Source organism: Durio zibethinus, chromosome 6, assembly GCF_047325235.1.
Source record: "Durio zibethinus cultivar Kanyao isolate XHJ-2024 chromosome 6, ASM4732523v1, whole genome shotgun sequence".
NCBI lineage: Eukaryota > Viridiplantae > Streptophyta > Magnoliopsida > Malvales > Malvaceae > Durio > Durio zibethinus.
In genome coordinates, this window is record NC_143167.1 from 3,824,846 (window position 1) to 3,844,644 (window position 19,799).

Below are 19,799 nucleotides of genomic sequence, written 5' to 3' on the forward strand. Positions count from 1 at the left end.
TTAATCAATCAAATCAATTTAATTTGATTAATAAATTGATTATTATTAAATTAATATCAATCAATTAATAAAAATAATCTTAAATGAATTTCAATTTTTAAAAATTTTAATCAAAATATAAGAAAATTTAAATATAAAAAAATATATAATATAAATCATTTTATTTTATAAATTATTTTTATATATAATATAAATCTCAGCCAATGAATGTTATCACAGAATGTTACAAGGCATCAGCACAAAACTACTCTCAAAACTTCAAAACATGATGCCATATCAAGTAAACACCCAGTTATTATAATTTTAATACATTACATAGGAAGGAAAACAGTAGAAATGATGATAAACGCAGAGATCTGGGTAACCCATCACTGAAGGAATAAAAGGCAAACAACAACAATCTTCATTATACTTATCAATATCTCTTTCAAGCTCAATCTAGGTAACACATCACTGAAAGAATAGAAGGAAAAAGAGTAATCATGTATTCTTCAGATACGTGGAACAAACCTAAAAAAATACAGAAATGGTTTATGCAGAATGAAAGGAAAAAAAAAAAAAAAGATAAATTGGAAGTGCGTGACTGAGGAAGCTGAATCAAATACATAAACCGACCTAAAACATCGAGCAAACCTGTCTCACTCATTTATGGTAAATCTAATCACCACAGACCACCTCCAAATCAAGACTTTGGTGAATAAAAATCACCCATCCTATGTTATCTCAGGCAAGTCTTTAAGATGAATAAACATAAAAATTTGTTGCTATTATTGCTCACAATGAATTTATCATCCTCAATCAATAGGTTTCTTTCCCTTTTTTCTGAAAGTGTTATCTACATAAAGAAAAGGCAAATAAATAAGGAAATTTATACCAAAACCAATACCAACCAGTATCAGATCAGTCTCCGGGGACAAGGCAAAGTTCAGAACACAGAATTCAATTACATTGATATCAGGAACAAAGGATATAAAAGCAGAAGCAAACAGAGATAGATTATATTATAAATCTTTTACAAACTTATATTATAAATCTTTTACAAACTCCAACTCAATTGAATTTCAAAAATAAACTCTTACAGAAAAAGAAGTTTATCGGCAATTAACTACAGTACACTGCAGGATTATCCAACAACTCGCCTATAAGAGGAAACTCAGAAACATGTTAAGAATATTAAGATCCATATTGCCAGACTATTAAGACCATTAGGGGGAGATTTAAACATAAACAAAGGGGTCTATTAGGAGATTGCTCTAAAAGATGTCATGTTCTGTAGATAACAATAGCAACGCGGCTATGGCTGATCAACTGGGCATTTGCTATCATAGGCCTCTCTTGCATCAAGCATGTCTGGACGATATCGATTAGCAAGAATTTCAACTTGTTCAGCAAAAGACTTGTCCCTATGTGGACCTATATGTTGAACCATCTGGTTCCACCGCTTTCGACATATATCTCCAGACCTATGCTCAATAAGATTGTCCCAGTCCACATCTTCCATACAGCAAGCGTCCAAGCTACAAAGAGCATTCAGCATGCGATAGTCATCAACATCTGCCCATATGCCTTCTGCTACCATGGGAGACGCTAAGCTATCATACCATTTTTTGCAACAATTGGCAAAGGCTCTGGTTTGCATCTTGTCACTAATAGCAGTCCAACAAATATTGTCTCGCAACATTCCATGCTTGGATTTCTTTTCCTCAGAAGCTTTCATACATAAATCCAAGTTCACTAAGTCAAATAAATTCTGGTACTCCTCTTGAGACCAATGCCCTTTACTTGTATTGGTCAGTTTTATTCTACGCCATGTATCTTTTACATGATGCCTATACTTGCCGAGAGTGTCACCCAACAATCTCCAATTGGTTCCATGTTTTTCAACAAACTTGTGGATGACCTCATACTCTTCAGGGGTCCATGGACGCTTCTCATCCCTTTCGAAAAGAACATGAGCTCGATGGTACACACTACCAAGAGGCCTCCAAGGAATGCCGGCTTGAATTTCCTTCCAACAGTTTTTCACTTCAGGGTAAAGTCTACAGTTCAGAACCATATTTACACCTTCATCACCTAATTCATGAGAATCAATGTAATTGGCAACAGCATTCATAAGAATCTCATCTTCTTCTTTTGAGTATCGCCTACCATATACTAAGCCTTCTTTGCCATCCTTGTTCACTTCATCTATAACATCCACAGGAGGGAAAACCTCAACATGATCACAGAAACTCACTTTCTTAGATCTCTCTTTAGGTGTAGCATTTTCAGACTGATTGGTAGAGTCGACAATTTTTCTGGTTCTTGCATCACCTTTATGATGTTTACCCTCAGAATCATTTTTCACTGATTTAGATTTCTTTTTCCTCCCTCTGTTACCATCTTCAGCATCACCAACATCACCCCCTAATTTTCTGCATTCGACCTTATTGCCAGCTGAATCCTCTTTATCAGTATCATTTCCATCAGTTATGCTGCTCATTACAGCAATATGACCACCAATCTCCAGCTTTTGTTTCTTCTTCTTCTTCTTTCGCTTCTCGTATTCACCTTCTTTTCCTTGCACAAACTTATTAATGTCTTCAGTGCTGCAGATTTTCTGGGCCTCAATTGGCTCTTGCATTTTACTATGTTCAAGGGTTTCAGTCACAGTAGCAGCTGCATCAATCCCATCTCTATTCTTGTTCTTGTGTTTATCATTTCCATCATTTATGCTGCTCATTACTGCAATATGACCAGCAACATTACCACTCACCTTCTCCAGCTTTTGTTTCTTCTTCTTCTTTTGCTTCTCGTATTCACCTTCTGTTCCTTGCACAAACTTATTAATGTCTTCAGTGCTGCAGATTTTCTGTGTCTCAATTGGCTCTTGCATTTTACTATGTTCAAGGGTTTCAGTCACAGTAGCAACTGCATCAATCCCATCTCTATTCTTGTTCTTGTGTTTATCTTTCCTAACCCTTTTTGCTTCCGAATCAAAATTGTTCTCCAAATACATTGCCTCGCTACTTTCTTGTTCTGTGTTCTCTTTTCCACTCAAACAAGTTTCCATTGAAATCTTTTTAATTTCACCAACTGCATCGTTACCTTTCTTATGCTTCTTCTGAGCCTTACGAGATTCATTTTCATCTGTATCAAACTCTGATTTCCTCTTTTTTGTTCGATCCTTCTTCTTTTCATTGTTATCATCCTTTCCCTTATTCTTATCATCATCTCTATTGCTTGATTTGGAAACATCATTCATATTCTCAGTTGACACATCCAAAACATCACTTTCCTTTTCAACAGCAATTCCTTCTTCAACCTGGTTATTTCCCATCTTATGTCCATCCTTTTCACGCATGTTCTTACCCATGTTGACAAAGGCTTCCCTTGAAAATAATTTCTAGCTATCCCAAATCCTCATGCAGAGCTGCCAGCAAGACACACAAACACACACAGATAGAGAGAAATATGTCAAATGAGCGGTACTTAAGCAAAATAAATCCTAACTCATGTAGCTTTTATTCAAAAATTTGAAGCAAATCAATGTTTTTGCTTCAACTACAAAACATTTGTACTCATTACAGAAATTTGCATCAATAATGATAGTTAACAATAACTTGCTCTTTGATTCTATTTACAATAAACATTACAGATATATTAATGCATACAAGACCATCTATATTGTTTCAATACTTCCAAAAGATTAATATAAAAATTAATTACCAGCCTTTGCAGATAAAGTTGTAAGATAAGAAAAATTTTAGGCGTTCAAGAAGTCACATTCTTTGATCCTCCTCCCACATCAAATCAACACTAAACACACTAGTGTTGTAACAGAGACAACAATGAATTTGCTGAATTTGAAACCAAGAAAATGAAAGGAAACATAAAAAATTATGGGAGAAGGCACCTTAAAATTCTAGGATAGCCTTTTCACTCAGTTATTGAAAAGACCATCATTGGTGCTGATAGGTCCATTAATGGCCCAGATTCTGTTAAAAATGTGAGACTCCCACTAAACCTGAGATGAAACTAATATCAGATCACAACATAAGGAACCGATATAAGAATCCGAATTAATGTCTTAATCCCAAAACTCAACTACAGCTACCATGAATCCGGCTACTATTCTGGCCTCTCCTCCTATAACTACTATCTTAAAAGGTACTTAGTTATTCGTTCTATCATTTCTTCCTTAATATCCATAAATGTTTTGCTATTCCAAATTTAGATCCCATTTACTACTAAATTTATTAGATTTCAGCAACACAAAACAATTAACAAGGAATCAAAGCAATTCATTCAAGAATCTTCAAATCACAAACAAATAAACAAACTCAAGAAGTTATCAGTAAAAAATAACAAATTCGAATTTAAGTATTTGATTGATGAAATTCCAGTTCTTACCGGTCAAGAACTCTCGATTGATCCGCAAACTTTTCTTGTTGCGATTCAGATTTTGGTTCGTAAATTCTAACAGCTTCACGGTCACTGCAAAATTTTGAATTCAAGAGTCACGTTTTTTGTAGAAAAAAAAATGATAAAAATTCTAATTAAAAAGTACTCGAAAATATTTATTCTTTTTGGAAAAAAAAAATGATTTTAAAGTAGCAAAGTTTGGATTATATCAAGAAAGAATGGAAAATTACGGAAAACAAAAGGGGAAAGTAGAGAGGCAAGGCTGAGTCTACAAACCTAATAGAGTAAGCTCAGAGAGCGAAGAAGATCAGCGATTATGGCGAGAATGGGAGAACTTTCGAGGGACTAGGGTTGCTGAATTGGATTTGGATATGATTCGGGTAAGAAAAGGTTAAAACAGGCTTGGGCCTTCAGGCCTGAAGGTTTTTGGGCTTCAGGTCCTTATTTCTCTTTAAACAAAAAAATTGGTGAATGGAATAGCTTATTAGTTATTTATTAGTTATTACTACTATTTTATTTATTATTATTGTTATTGTTATTTATACATAAATTTTTAATTATTATTTATATTTATAAAATTTTATTTTAAAAATTTTCTAAAAAATAAATTATAAAAATTTCATCTAACTTAACTTAGGAGCTAACATTTAATTTATAACATGTAATAAGATTATTTAAATAAAAATTAAATAAATATAATCCTTTCTCTTTAATTTTATTTTATCAATGTCGGGATTGTCAAAACCTAACACTTTATTTGCATTTTTGTCAAATAATAGGTCATGATGTAAAAAAAAAAGAATTTAATCCAACGGAAAATAAAATTGAAAAGCAATAAAAAAACAATTTAAAAAGGAAAAGGAAAATCTAGGCGAGGTTTGGTTGTTGTTGGTGTGGTAAGTATCTGTTTGGGGCAGAACCAAACAAAGACAGGACAAGGATTCTAAGAAATGGAAGAACGTTCTGGAAGAATATCTCACTCTTATTAAAAAACTAAACCCTAAAGACTCAGCGCCTTGGTTCTTAGTTTCCTACCTGCCTCCTTATCCACTCTCTACCAAAACCAATAAGAACGCCTTTTTTATTTTTTGGTTAGCTCAGTGAGCCTTTTGGTCATCGAAAATGGCCTCTGCCAATGCCCTTTCTTCGGCTTCTATTCTTTGTTCTCCCAAGCAGGTAATTTTCTTTAATGGGTTCATTTCTTTTTCCTTATTGTTAGCTGCAAAAGCACTGTCTTTTTAGCTGCACATGGTAGTACCTTATGTTACGTTGAAAGTATGGTTTTTTTTTTTCATCTGGGTATTGGGGAAAGGATGAAAGATTGGTGTTTATGATGGCAGGGGAGTTTGAGGAGGAGGGGAAATCAGCAGCAGAACCAAAGGGTAAACTGTAGAAAAGGAAACAGCCGATTTGCTGTGAGAGCTTGTGCAAAGGAAATTGCTTTTGACCAGAGCTCAAGGGCTGCTATGCAAGCTGGCATTGATAAGCTTGCTGATGCTGTTGGCCTTACTCTTGGTCCTAGGGGTAACTTCATTTTCCTTCATTACCCATTGTATTTTTACATGATTGTGCTCGTTTACGTTTTAATGTTTGAAAGCTTTATCTTGAGTCGTTATTTTTTTTGGGATAAAGGAAGAAAAAAGCTGATTCACTTATTCAAGTGGAATGGAATGTCAAAATTGCTTTGATTTGCATGTTTTAGAAAATATGGGGTTCATACTCATAATTGTCTGATGTATGTATATGCCCTTGACTAATTGTGTTATTCTCTAACTTAGAAGCTAGGGATATTGCAAGTTGTTTCCTAAATGTTGAAGAAACCTCTTTCTCTGTGTCTGTTTTTTTTTTTTAATATTTTAACTTTAAATGCTTGTTTTTACTTATCGTGATGGCTAGTCTCATTTATATTAACTGCAACATGTTTGCATATTCTAAAGGGAGGAATGTTGTCTTGGATGAATTTGGAAGTCCAAAGGTAGTCAATGATGGAGTGACAATAGCCAGAGCAATTGAGCTTCCTAGTGCCATGGAAAATGCTGGTGCAGCTCTTATTAGAGAGGTTTGCCCATAATCTTTTAAGTGTTGTTCTCCTGATTATATATATTGATAAGTCTTTAATCTCAACTTGACATGGTCATTGGCATTGACACTTTTTGTTACTTTTTGGCTGTGGGATGAAGGTTGCAAGTAAAACTAATGACTCTGCTGGTGATGGGACAACTACAGCAGCTGTACTTGCACGGGAAATAATCAAACTCGGACTTCTGAGTGTTACTTCTGGTGCAAACCCTGTCTCAGTAAAAAGGGGTATTGATAAAACTGTACAAGGGTTGGTAGAAGAGCTGGAAAAGAAGGCCAGGCCTGTTAAAGGTCGTAATGATATCAAAGGTATGCTGCACAAAAATAGATTGTATTTGCACACCAAAATTATCAGCCACTAGGGAACAAGCTTCGCTTTATTGTTTGTTGTATTACAATACTCATGCTTTTTACTTTTCAGCTGTTGCTACCATTTCTGCTGGAAATGATGACCTTATTGGAACAATGATTGCCGATGCAATTGACAAAGTTGGGCCTGATGGTGTTTTGTCCATTGAGTCGTCATCCTCGTTTGAGACAACAGTTGATGTTGAGGAAGGAATGGAGGTGTGTCTTGCCTCAGATTTTTAACCCACTGATTTTTTTTTTATCACTTAACAGAAGTAACCAGCCATTTTGGTGGCAGTTGAAGTTTGATTCTAATTCTAATTATCTTTGTTTCTTTTTCTGTGCTTGCAGATTGACAGAGGTTACATCTCCCCACAATTCGTAACAAATCTTGAGAAATTGATTTGTGAATTTGAGAATGCAAGAGTGTTAATAACTGATCAAAAGATATCAGCTATAAAGGACATAATTCCCTTGTTGGAGAAAACTACTCAATTAAGATCTCCTTTGCTTATAATTGCTGAGGATGTAACTGGAGAGGCTCTGGCCACACTTGTGGTGAACAAGTTGCGGGGCATCCTTAATGTTGCAGCCATTAAAGCTCCTGGTTTTGGTGAAAGGAGGAAAGCTCTCCTTCAAGATATTGCCATTCTAACTGGTATGTAAATTATCGTGGTTTCTTTTTTTTTTTTTTTTTTTTTTTGTTTATTGGAACATTGCTCCATGGTTTTTAGCATTTGTTTCATTATCTAAACTGTAGGTGCTGAGTTCCAAGCTAGTGATTTGGGTTTGCTCATTGAGAACATGTCAGTTGAGCAGCTTGGTATAGCCAGAAAAGTGATTATAACCAAGGATTCAACTCAACTAATTGCTGAAGCTGCTTCGAAGGATGAGATACAAGCGAGGGTGGCACAACTAAAGAAAGAGCTGGCTGAGACAGATTCTGTCTATGACTCTGAGAAATTGGCAGAAAGGATTGCCAAACTATCTGGTGGTGTTGCAGTCATTAAGGTGGGGGCTGCAACAGAGACTGAACTTGAGGATCGCAAGCTACGAATCGAAGATGCCAAGAATGCTACATTTGCTGCCATAGAGGAAGGAATTGTGCCTGGTGGTGGTGCTGCATTAGTTCATCTCTCAACTTGTGTTCCTGCAATCAAGGAGAAGCTTGAAGAGGCAGATGAGCGCATAGGAGCTGACATTGTGCAGAAGGTAAACTTGCTGAAATTTTGCTGTCTAAATGATTATTGGATTTGGTTTGAGTATTTTGGGAACTCCATTTTAACTTGAAGGATTATATTGAAGATGTCATAAATGTGAACTTGCAGTTTTAACTTAAAGGATTATATTGGAGATGTCATAAATGTTTGCTTGCAGTCACTGCGAGACTTAATGCCCTTATACCATGTGACATAATGCCCTTAATGCCCTTAATGTTAACTGGATCAACATTTGTGTTTCAAATTTTATAATTATACTGATTCATTATGTGTGCATACAGGCTTTGGTTGCACCAGCCTCGCTGATAGCTCAAAATGCAGGAATGGAAGGTGAGGTGGTGGTGGAGAAGTTGAAGAGTAGTGAATGGGAGATCGGTTACAATGCCATGACAGACAAGTATGAGAACTTGCTGGAGGCTGGAGTTATTGACCCAGCAAAGGTAACAAGATGTGCACTGCAGAATGCATCTTCAGTTGCTGGAATGGTCCTTACCACTCAGGCCATTGTCGTTGATAAGCCTAAGCCTAAGGCTCCAGCTGCTGCTCCTCCTCAAGGTCTCACTATTTGATCAACTAGGATATATATTCGCCGGTTAGGTTTTTCAGAGATGAGCAATATCTCCCGTTAAATCACAAGAAAATTCCAGATGAATTGAGGTTTTCCTCGTTGGAAATATACCTCTTTTTGTATGGATTAATAAAAGATTATGTAACCCGGCAATGTAACCTTAGGGATCTTGAACAATGTTGATAGACATTGCATAAAAATTTTCTTGTCAGTATGATGTGTGTAATGCCTGTCGCAAAGTAGCTGCGTGGTTTGTTGATAATTGATAGCGTTGGATTCATAGTCTGGTAAGTTCAATCTTTGAAAGCGTCTATAATATCATAAAAGAAAAAGAAGGATTTTCCGTTTGCAGAAATATGTTCTTATGATTCATGCATACAAATGTACAATACAAAGACATATATGAGAGGAAATGAACAGTCCAATAAGGTTGCGTGCCTGCATCCTTTTGAACCTAACAACCTTGCACCATTAAAGCGACGTATACCAAGTAGTAGTATAAAAAAAAAACCCATGAAAATATTTGGTGAGCACCAGCTAAGTCGTTATTGCAGTTTCTTTCTATGTTTGCCTTTCTTGTTTTCTCAATCTAGCGGTAAAGCCTGTCCTTTCCTCCATATTCCTAGCTACCAACGCAACCCAGCTAACAAGATAATATGGGCTTTGGCTGGTGCTGGCCCATGGATCATGGTCAAGAAAGTGGGCTGGGATCCCATTGCGGTTCATTCTTTAAAGCAGCATCTGTTTTAAGTAATTTTTTTGGCCAGTCGTTTTAAATGAGTTGATGAGTTTTTTTTTTTTTTTTTTTAAAGCAACATTGAAAATAAAGGTTTAGTCTAATATGATTCTATAAATCATTATACAAAACCCAGCTTTTACTTTGTTTAATGTGTGGAATCTATAAATCAATGAAGGTTTTACATTTAGATTTTGAGGCCTATAACTCCCTTCCATTGTTTGGTAACTGAGAAACATAAGGTATGATGAGCAAAGCAAAATTTGGAATCACACAGTCCTGCTGAGCTATGCTATTCTTGTTGAGGTATTTAAGAATTTGGTGAAAGCATTCAATGTCAAATGGTGTCAAAATTAAAACATTTAATCGGGATGGTCATTGTTCAAATTTGTTGTATTCAAGGTCCATTTCACTAGGAATTTAGATTGTTTAGATAATCATGTTGCCAAAGTTCAAGAGTGGGTGCTTCAACACATAAAGCAGCTTAAAATGGAAAGGTTTAGCCCATGACCATGATGCATAATATTGATAAATTTTGGAGAACACTTCAACACATAATATTGGTCCCAAATCTTGTGAAAATCCTTCCAATCCAAGTCAATATCAAGAGTACAGGACCAAGGATAAATATCTACTCCACATCACACCTTTGCTGCTTTGAGAAAGCTCTGCTAGCCATGGTCCCTGGCCCATTTCAAGATTCCATTTCAATGGTTTCCAACCCTCTGTTTGCACATTTTCTATCACGACAAGCAGGTTTGGTGTGTGCAAAATACTCCGCCAAGCTACGCATCGAAGAACCAAAACTAGATCGATAATGACCCATAACCTTTTTCTAGATGGACATCTTTTAGTGGGCTGTGTTTGTTTTGCTTTCCTTCATCATGCTCTCCCCTTCGATGTGAAGTTAAGAAACAAATGGGTTTTGGCATCTGGGATGTATACAAATGCAAGTTTTGGTAGATGGGACAGGCTTTATTCACACATTGTAAGCATGCAACTAAAGTAGTTAGACTTTGGAAGTGGAAGTGTAAAAGAAAAAAAAAGAAGGAAGAATAGGAAAAGCATACGGGTCAGTTATTGAACTTCAAATTTTTTTTATGCAAAATACCTTCTTGTAACAATTTACTTAAGGTGAAGGAGGAGAAAATAACTTAACAATATCAAAATCACCATCATGAGCATAATTTGCTGGAAAATTGGCACAAAAATCGGTTTCTATGCAGATGTGAACATCCATGTGAAAGCAAACGTTGACAAGAATGAATAACATGATAGAGTGAATCATTGTCATCAAGTGGTTTTAGAATTTTTTGAACAACTAATAAAAAAATCAGATTCTACAATAATTTTTCAACAACCATGTTCCCAAGCAAGTTTTTGCTAATAAAGATAACATAAATCTCAGCCTTTATGACAGAACCCCATTGCATCTCATTGAAACCTGAACATCCAGTAACCCCTACTGCATTGAACTTCAAATTTTTTTGTATAAAAGCAAGTATATGTAGTTATTACCTACCAGCAATTTAGTAAAGTCGCATTGTAACAGTCCAAAAAGGATAATTACCAGGAGGATTTGGTTCAATTGGCTGAAATCGTTCTCCTTGTTATAAAATGTTTAAATTCAAAGCCTTTTTTAAAATTTTGTGAGATTATATCATCCCTTCTAAATAGGAAGGGTACTTTAATTAGTGTGTGAATGCAAAAAAATGCATGTGAACCCAGCTAGCAATAAAGTACATATATTCCCTTTGAAAGTGATGCCCAAGAAAATTAAGATTTTGTTGCCAACTCAAAATAATCTTTGCTTTTGTAATTCAAAAACACAAGTAATTCTAAACCTCTTTATTCCCTTTCTGAAGCTGATATTCTAATTCCAGTATGTTCCTCTTGGTACGTACTTGAATTAGGCTGCCACGAACCAAATCTGGAGATGCCCCTCTCGATTCAACCATTGATCGATCCAGAAATGACAATTTTGTTGACCTTTGCAGGTATTACAACGTTAATACTTTTGCAATGTCCAGAGATCGAGAATCATATGATCAGTGGTCGGTCAATTTTCCCAAATTCTTTATAAGGTCATAATCTTCGTATGAAAAGTTTCATTTTTTTGCTAAAAGTTTTGAAAGCCGCAGATTAAAGCAACGATTCTCTACCATGGATGCTTTCTTTGCCATCCATTTTAAGGGAATGGGAAAAAAATTTTAGATGGTGAACTTTTATATAATGGAGAATCAAGAGAAGATGTTCTTTTCATAAATAAGTATATATTCTTGCTTTTATTTTCTCTAGCTAGTTCTATATAGGCAAAGTTACATTTTTAAGTAGTATATTTTTCCAAACGAACACGTATAACGGGGAAGGATCCAGGGTGGGGCGAATCTTGAAAATTGATTTTAATTATTAATAAATTATCTAAAATTTTAATGATTCTTATATTTTGTCTCCATTAAATTATTAAAAAAGTAAGTAAAATTATTAAAAATAATTTTTTTTTGTTTTAAAGCTCATTAATTGTAAAAGAAAGAGTTTTTTATAATATTGAAAGGTATAACAATATATTAAAAATTTATTTTGTCTAAATTGAGTAAAATAATACTTCACAATGTAAATATAAATTTATTATATTAATATTGTTGAAAGTTCATTTAATAAATTTACCCTATCCGAATATAAATCATAATTCCGTCTTGGATATATAAATATCTAATATTGTTAATAATAAGATATTACACTATCAATAATAAGCAATGACTTAATTATTTTTTACCGAACAAGATATTATTTCACAAAAAAAAAATTCATGATAATTTAAAAACGAATAATATCTCATAAACTGACATAATGCAAAAGTCTTCATATCAATATATTCTTAATCATGTGTGTTAAAAAAACACACATTCAAAATCTTCACAACTATATATATATATAATCAACTTACAAATTAATTTTGCATTTAAATAGAGATTTAACATATACCTCGCGTGTATCTTTCAACTTGTCCTCGTTCTATCGGTTTTGCCATGTTTACAACAACAACTAGCTAAGTCTTTTTCTGTTTCCTTGTTGGAGCTTATTTGTGTGATTATATTGTGGCATGACAGAGGCCGTTCTTCTTGCTGTGGAATATATGACTTTTTTTCTTTGATTGAGGCTAATTATAGTTTGCGGAATGTTTTGATGGTTACATGTCAATTTGTATATGAATCAATTTTGTTATAGGTTATATATATATATATATATATATATAAAGATATAGCATGATTGATATTAAAAGAAATAAAGGTTGAGATTTAAATTTAATTATATGAAAAAAAAAAGAATTAAATGTTAGATTTCTCTATCATTTATCTTGCATTATATGACTTCATTATTTTCAATTAAACATCAGAGGTCTTAATGTTATTAGCATTTTTATCAAAGACAATACTCGATTATTACCGATAGTCTACCAATCAATTTATTTTATATTTGTAGGTAAAATTTTAATAAAATTTAAAAATATATATTTTTATTGATATGAATTATAATATATAATTTTTATATAATATATAATATAATATATAAATTATTAATATTTTATATAATATAAATATATAAATTTTATATTCTACCAATTAAACATCCATCTCAAATAACTTTTTAGGTCTACTTAAAACTCAAATGGGAAGGTTCCATAACTTAAAGAGGACAAACTCAATAAACTCGATGGGCCTGTGGAATCATATTCAGAAGCCGGGCTGCAATTTGTTTTTTCTTTTTTTTCTAACTCTTTCCAGTGGAATTTAATTTAGGCAGGTCACATGCAAGGGAGCTTGGAGTAAATTCTTAGTTATAGCCATTAACGTAAAGCCAGGAGCAATAGGCACGGAAGTCTTCTTTGACTATTTCAAAGCCATTTTCTTGCATTAAAAAAAAAAAAGAAAAGGAGAAGCAGAGATAGACAACTCAAAGATACCCAAAGCACAAAAAACAGGGTGTCGGGTCATTCTCAAAGTGAGTGAACAATATCCAATTTACACTACGATTATAAAAAAGATTTGTCCAAAGATTAGTTGGTGTGTCCGATCACTTGTGACATGTGTCGGATGGTGGTCAAGACGGTGCTCTAGAATTTTGTCACCTGCTATCATACGTTATCACCACTTTCGTTTCGATCGAAGGTTGTCCGTTGTAGATCGGTCGGTGGGGGGAAAGATCCAAAGTCGATTTTGTCATTATTATAAATTTAATATTCTTTTGGAGTAATTTTTCTAAATTTTATCAGAAACACTAAAATTTCAACAACAAAAAAAAAGATTAAAACTTATACGCGTAGAATGATTCGATACGTTTGTTTAATGGACAGAAAAGAAAGCTGAATCAAATTACAATTTTATAAAGAATTGTCAGCATTTCATTGTCATGTAGTCAAATTAATAATGTTTATAAAAATTATTATCAAGTGTAAACACGTTGACGTTCATTGTTATAATATTATTATATATATGTATATATATATATATATATAGTTATCATTGTGAAAATTTTGGATCGGATAAATAAAAATAAAGTTTTAATTTTATGGTAAAAGGTTTTGGGTTCGCATTTCTTTCAACAAAAAAAAATATCCTTGTGTTTTTTTTAAAAAAATTTATACTTTTTTAATGCAATCAGATAAAGAGTGTTCAAAAAGGAAAACAAAATTAAAAACAAAAAAATGTATTTATGTGCTAAGTCCTTTTCTTTGTCCTCCTTTCTCTTTCCCTTAATTACAAAACAAGGACAAAAGGGATTTTTAATTGTTTCACCCTCTCTTCTTTAAAAATTACTTCAATTGCCAATCCTGGATGCTCGTGTCAATAAATGGGCCCACACTCTTCCCGGTTCAGTTTATTAATATAAATAGTTAAATACCCTTCTCCCGTGCTTCCTCAAACCAAAACTCACGTATAACTGGTAATTCCTTACCCAACACGAGGCGATATATGTCTTTTTAAACTCCCTTCAATTCTTCCCCGAGCGGTTTTTGCATTAAAGAGAAAGAAAAAGAGAGAGATAGACGGGAGGAAAGGATGGAAAGGAAAGAAGCTAAAGGACTCGTGGAAGCTTTGCTTGCGTGATGCGTGGTATGGTGGTGACACGACCAAGAAATGGCTGCCCATCCTTTCCCTCTGCTTTTTTTCTCTTCTTCAAAATGGCGTTTCTTGCATTTCATGAGTTATAAAAAAAATAAACCTTAACAATCTCTCCTTTTTTTTTTTTCTCTTACCCGTTCGGTCACCTTTTTCTTGTTTCTCTTGCTATCGGCTGGTTTCGCTGTAACTATATTCAGGTTCGATTTCTCAACTTTTCTTCATTGATTCTCCTACATTGCCTTATTTCACACTGTTGACGTTTTGATTTTGATTTATTTTTTTGGTGCGCAGAGATAGAGAGAGATGGGGGAGTTAGCGAAGGTGTTGTATATAGTGGTGGTGGACGAAGGTGAGAAGGAGAAGGAGACGTTGTCGTTTCGATATACGCGTCCCGTTCTTCAGAGCACTCTCCAACTCATGGGCTGCAAAGCTCGTCATGCCTTCAAGGTTTTCCTTTTTCTTTTTTTTTTCCTTCTTGTTTTGTGAATTTAGATGAATTTTTTTTTTTTTACTTCAAGCAATTTGGTTGATTTTGCTTAATCATGGATTTACGATTTAATCCTGTTTTCGTTTGATAAAAATTGTTTCTTTCTTTTTATCATTTTGTTTGATTGATAAATTATAATTACGAAATAATAAATTGAAAATGTGGACGATGAGTTTGATAGATCTGGTTCCTTATAACATGTTCTATAAAATTCCATTTCAATTTTACATGATTTTCTGCTTTAATGCCGAGTCAAAACTATAGAAATTTTAACAATTTGATAGTAGCATTTTTTCTTCTCTGATTTTTTTCTTTTAAATCCGCTTTCTGTCGTCGTCAAAGGATTTTGACTAAATATTAATCTTCTCAGTGTACCTCTAAAACAAGATGAGCTTCGTTTTTAGGTTCCTATTTGTTTCTGCTAAAACTTTTAGCCCTTTGCAAATGATCGAAATCAATTAATGTGAAACCAGTTTTGATCTGTTTCCGTTTTCGTTGGCACTTCCACATTGTGGATCTTGTTCTACCGTGTGGTCCAATTATGATTTGGTAATTTTATTGCAATGTGCACATTATCGGTTTAATTTTCAGTTTGTAAATTACTTTCTGCTTCCTATTGGGAGATAGAGATATTCATTGTCATGTTTAGGGAGAGGTTTAGACGTAAATTACCTACCTCGTGTAAGTATGCATATGGAGATTGGGACTTGGTCTTTTCCTCAATCAGAATTCTTGTGAATTCTTGTGTACTCTTATTTGATGGTTTTGATGTTGTGATGTTCATTTCATATTTAATTTTCTAATTTGACATGATTGGTTTTCTCATGTTTGTTTAATTGTTATGGCAAGCGGATCCTTTTCCTGAATGTCCTCTTTGTATTTCTTTCCAGATTAGCCAGAGCGTTTTTGAATTGATAAGAGGTGAACCTTCTTACAACTCTCTCGTTCAAGATGGAAGTGAGACATTGAAGTCTGATGGGTGCAAAGGAAACTCTGAGAAGGAAGATGTTTGTCCTATCAATGGGGACTTTCGTGGAGCAGAGACAGACAGCCGTTTAGTTTCAGACAAAAATGATAGGAATAAGAGTATACCATTTGAGTTGTACAAAAGGCGCACATCGATTGTTGTTAAAAGAGAAACTTTCTTAGATGTTGTCTGTGAAGCTCTGGCTGATTATAAGTATGTGGGTCCAAACCAGAAGGCTGACCTGTTTTTAGCATGCAGGTATTTTGTGACTGTGGCATCTTATACCTACCAAAATAATTTGCAATAATACATGGCATGTAATTAATTGCTTGCATGTTGAACATATATTCCATTAAATTTATTTGACATGGCAATTTTTTTTTGTATAACATATTTCTAGAGATAGACTATTCAAGCATGATTTTCTCCATAGATTTTTCAATGGTCTCCCCTCTTTTTTTCCCCTTTTGGTGTTCTTGCGTACAACAAGACTGTTCATCATCACAAGTATGCCATAAGTTTTTAAAGTAACATTTATAGATTTGTCATGCCTAGTTGCAGCAAACATGCATATATGATTTGATATGGATTGTGATAGTGGGTTTTAGATTCTCTTGTTCAATGTCCAATTCTTTGGGGTCTTCAAATTAGATGCAAGAACCTTCTTCTCTCCCCTTGTAACTGTATTTGGTCTTCACCGCAGAATCCGAGAGAGGAAGGAATCTGTAACTGTGCTGTTGTGTGGCACTAGCGGTTGTGGCAAATCTACTTTGTCTGCTTTGCTGGTATCTTTGCTTTGCATATTAATGTTGGGTGGCACTAGCAGTTGTAACTGCAATTACATAAATAGCTAATCTTAGTGCTTTTGATAATGTCATGCAGGGTAGCAGGTTGGGAATTACAACTGTGATTTCTACTGACTCTATTCGCCACATGATGAGGAGTTTTGTAAATGAGAAGGAAAATCCTCTACTTTGGGCTTCAACCTACCATGCTGGGGAGTGTTTGGATCCTGTGGCGGTTGCAGAAGCTAAAGTTAAAAAAAAGGCAAAAAAATTGGCAGGCATTGTTCAATCAGTTCCTAAGGGTGAGGTAGATGATGGTTCTTCAGCTGGCAAGGAGGCCCAACCAATGGAGAGCGGTTCTACTAGTACTGAATTGATCGGTCCCAAACAGATGGCGGTTGAAGGTTTCAAGGCACAAAGTGAGATGGTAATCGACAGTCTAGACAGACTGATTACTGCATGGGAAGAGAGGAAAGAGTCTGTAGTTGTCGAGGGTGTTCACTTAAGCCTTAATTTTGTTGTAAGTAGACTTTTGGTTTGTTCCCTACAATTATATGTGTTCATTTCCCCAAACTTATCTTATTCATATATCAATTTTTTATCTTTGTGTGCAGATGGGGCTTATGAAGAAACACCCCTCAATTATACCATTCATGATATACATTACCAATGAAGACAAACACTTGGAAAGATTTGCAGTTCGTGCAAAGTACATGACATTGGATCCTGCAAAAAATAAGTATGTGAAGTATATAAGGAATATCAGAACAATACAAGATTATCTATGCAAACGAGCTGAAAAGCATTTGGTCCCCAAAATAAACAACACTAATGTTGACAGAAGTGTGGCGGCCATACATGCAACAGTTTTCAGTTGCCTCCGCAGGCGTGAAGCTGGGGAGCCACTTTATGATCCTATAACAAATACAGTTGCCGTGGTTGATGAGGAATACCGGAATCAGTGTGCTGCCAATTCACTGAGCTCCAAGGGAATGTTTCAGTTGATCCAGAGGAATGGTTCCTCTAGGCAACTGATGGCCCTTCTTAATACTGATGGATCCGTGGCTAAAGCTTGGCCAGTTGAATCAGTTGATAGTAATGGAAGGCCCATCTCTGGCCATGGGACTGAGGGTGGATGCATTCCATTATATGGACCATTAAAATTTGGCAAGGCCGAACCTGTTAATCTTCAATTTGGTCACTTTGGAATTAGTGCCTGGCCTAGTGATGGTGGCACAAGTCGTGCTGGAAGTGTAGATGAGTCAAGATGTGATGGGACTGATAATGGCAGCAGATACCAGTCTTCTTGCTGCAGCTCACCAAGGATTTCTGATGGTCCTGCAAAGGAGGTAGTATGTTAAAATGTCTACTTTTTCATTTTCCTTTTTAAATACTCTTTAGTAATGCTTTTTTTTATGTGTATACAGCAAATTAAGTGAAATAATAAACAAATGGAAGTCACCTTTAATAATAATAATAATGTGGAATTTTCTTTTTCTTGCATTTAGTTATGCTATGCTTATTTTAGGCTTGGATTATTGATTTCTTTCTATCTCACAGCTAAAGGAGGAAAATTCAGTATATGGCAGTGATGAAGAACTTGATGATCCACCTGAGGTGGACAGCGATGATGAGGATTTTAGTGATGATGGTGACAAACAAGTCAATGAAGAGGTATGAACTTGCGTTAGATTTTACAAGAGGTGGAAAGTATATTTCATTATTGCATTAATTAGAGATTAATTTACAAATAGCATTGCTACCTGCCATGCAATAATACCAAAAGGAGTTCTTATGACTTATTTTTTATTTGTGTTATATGGAATATGTTAACGAGACATGGCTTATTCCTTGATTCATATTGTACGCTTGCTTCAGAGATACGTTTTTTTTATGAAATTTGGATGATTGAAATGTTAGTAGGTTGTGCTTTCTAGTTTCGTATAGATTTTTATTCTAATCCAAGTTTGCTTCATCTTAGAATTCCAGACAAAATAAGGTCTTATATTTTTCTTTCTGATTCTGCTTTGATTTTACTCGATTTTTCTTCTCTCTGTTCTACAGGTAGGATCTGTTGATGAAGGCTCAACAAAATCAGATGAAGAGTATGATGATCTGGCAATGCAGGATGTGCAGGAGAAAGGCTACTGGTCAGATGATGAAGGGGACCCTTGTGATAAGGTAGTGGCATTTTCTGGGGACCAAGCAAACTACACTAGAGGGGATGATAAATATAACAAGAATTTGAACATCTTCCTTAGAAGTAGAAGTGAGCAGTTATCGGAGCCACTATGTTCTTATTCTTCGCTGCTTATGGAGAAGAATGAGAAGGGATTGGCACCCGTAGGCAATGTTGAAATGAGAAAACGCTCCCTCAGCATTCCAGCCTTGGGGAAGCATGGATCAAATAATCAGTGATCCCATACTTTCTGGGGCCCCTCAGCGGTAGCAAATCAATTTTGTTCATGGTATTTGATGGTTTTCTTTGTAACCTTTGTGTGGCTCCTATAATAACTAGGTAGTTTAATCCTAGTTGCTAACCCTGCCCACTTTCTCCTCTCAACAGTGATGCTTGGTATGGTCGCACGACTGGACTGGGAATGATGCTTTAATGTTAATTTTTTTATTTTTGATAAATGCCGTGATCAAATTTTGGGTTTAAACTTTTCTTTTTTGGTACAAAATTTCTGAACTAAAGATATACATTTATGCATGAAACAAGAAAAATTGTCTAAAAAAAAGTTAAAGAGGAAAAGGAATAATATAAAAAAGAAGGTAGCATTGCCCTGGATCCATGAATGCTATAATAATGCCACTAAATTTTCCTCTCATCATTTCGGCTGAAAACAAAGACCTTCATTTAGGGTCAGAGACAGAGGCTCCCTGTGAATCAATTTTTGTTCAAAACCTACTTACATCCATAACTCTTCTCCGTATCAATAATATAAGCTCCGAATCATGATTAGATGTTTTAAAGTAGGCTTTGTGTATATCAGTAATGTTTTTCCCTGGTTATGCAGCCTGAACGCAAAAGATTGTAATGTGGTGTTCGCTGTTCTAATCCATGAGGGTTCCAAATTGT

At 34.8% G+C, this 19,799-nt stretch overlaps 2 protein-coding genes and 1 pseudogene across 6 annotated transcripts; 2 read left to right on the forward strand and 1 right to left on the reverse strand.

The window, feature by feature from the left end:
• Positions 1-970: 970 nt before the first annotated feature.
• LOC111285242 (myb family transcription factor) lies at positions 971-4,822 on the reverse strand. Of its 4 annotated transcripts, none has more exons than XM_022874573.2 (4): positions 4,681-4,800; positions 4,393-4,476; positions 3,896-4,006; positions 971-3,412 (listed from the first exon to the last, which is right to left on the reverse strand). In XM_022874573.2, the coding sequence occupies exon 4, from the start codon at positions 3,353-3,355 to the stop codon at positions 1,295-1,297; it is 2,061 nt and encodes a 686-aa protein (XP_022730308.2). In that variant the 5' UTR covers positions 3,356-3,412; positions 3,896-4,006; positions 4,393-4,476; positions 4,681-4,800; the 3' UTR covers positions 971-1,294. The 4 variants fall into 4 exon arrangements, with proteins under 4 accessions (XP_022730308.2, XP_089617981.1, XP_022730307.2 ...); XM_089761855.1 differs by having other exon boundaries at positions 4,635-4,708; XM_022874572.2 differs by lacking the exon at positions 3,896-4,006 and having other exon boundaries at positions 4,681-4,822.
• Positions 4,823-5,417: 595 nt separating this feature from the next.
• Positions 5,418-8,910, forward strand: LOC111285385 (ruBisCO large subunit-binding protein subunit alpha). Its single transcript, XM_022874810.2, has 8 exons — positions 5,418-5,580; positions 5,745-5,928; positions 6,342-6,463; positions 6,585-6,792; positions 6,905-7,050; positions 7,183-7,489; positions 7,592-8,043; positions 8,333-8,910. The coding sequence occupies exons 1-8, from the start codon at positions 5,527-5,529 to the stop codon at positions 8,618-8,620; spliced, it is 1,761 nt and encodes a 586-aa protein (XP_022730545.1). The 5' UTR covers positions 5,418-5,526; the 3' UTR covers positions 8,621-8,910.
• A 5,494-nt stretch (positions 8,911-14,404) lies between these two features.
• On the forward strand, positions 14,405-19,354 carry LOC111284824 (P-loop NTPase domain-containing protein LPA1 homolog 2-like; annotated as a pseudogene). Its single transcript, XR_016342699.1, has 8 exons — positions 14,405-14,675; positions 14,770-14,925; positions 15,856-16,190; positions 16,636-16,717; positions 16,815-17,237; positions 17,332-18,066; positions 18,278-18,391; positions 18,782-19,354. The product of XR_016342699.1 is annotated as a P-loop NTPase domain-containing protein LPA1 homolog 2-like (transcript).
• The last annotated feature ends 445 nt before the right edge of the window (positions 19,355-19,799 follow it).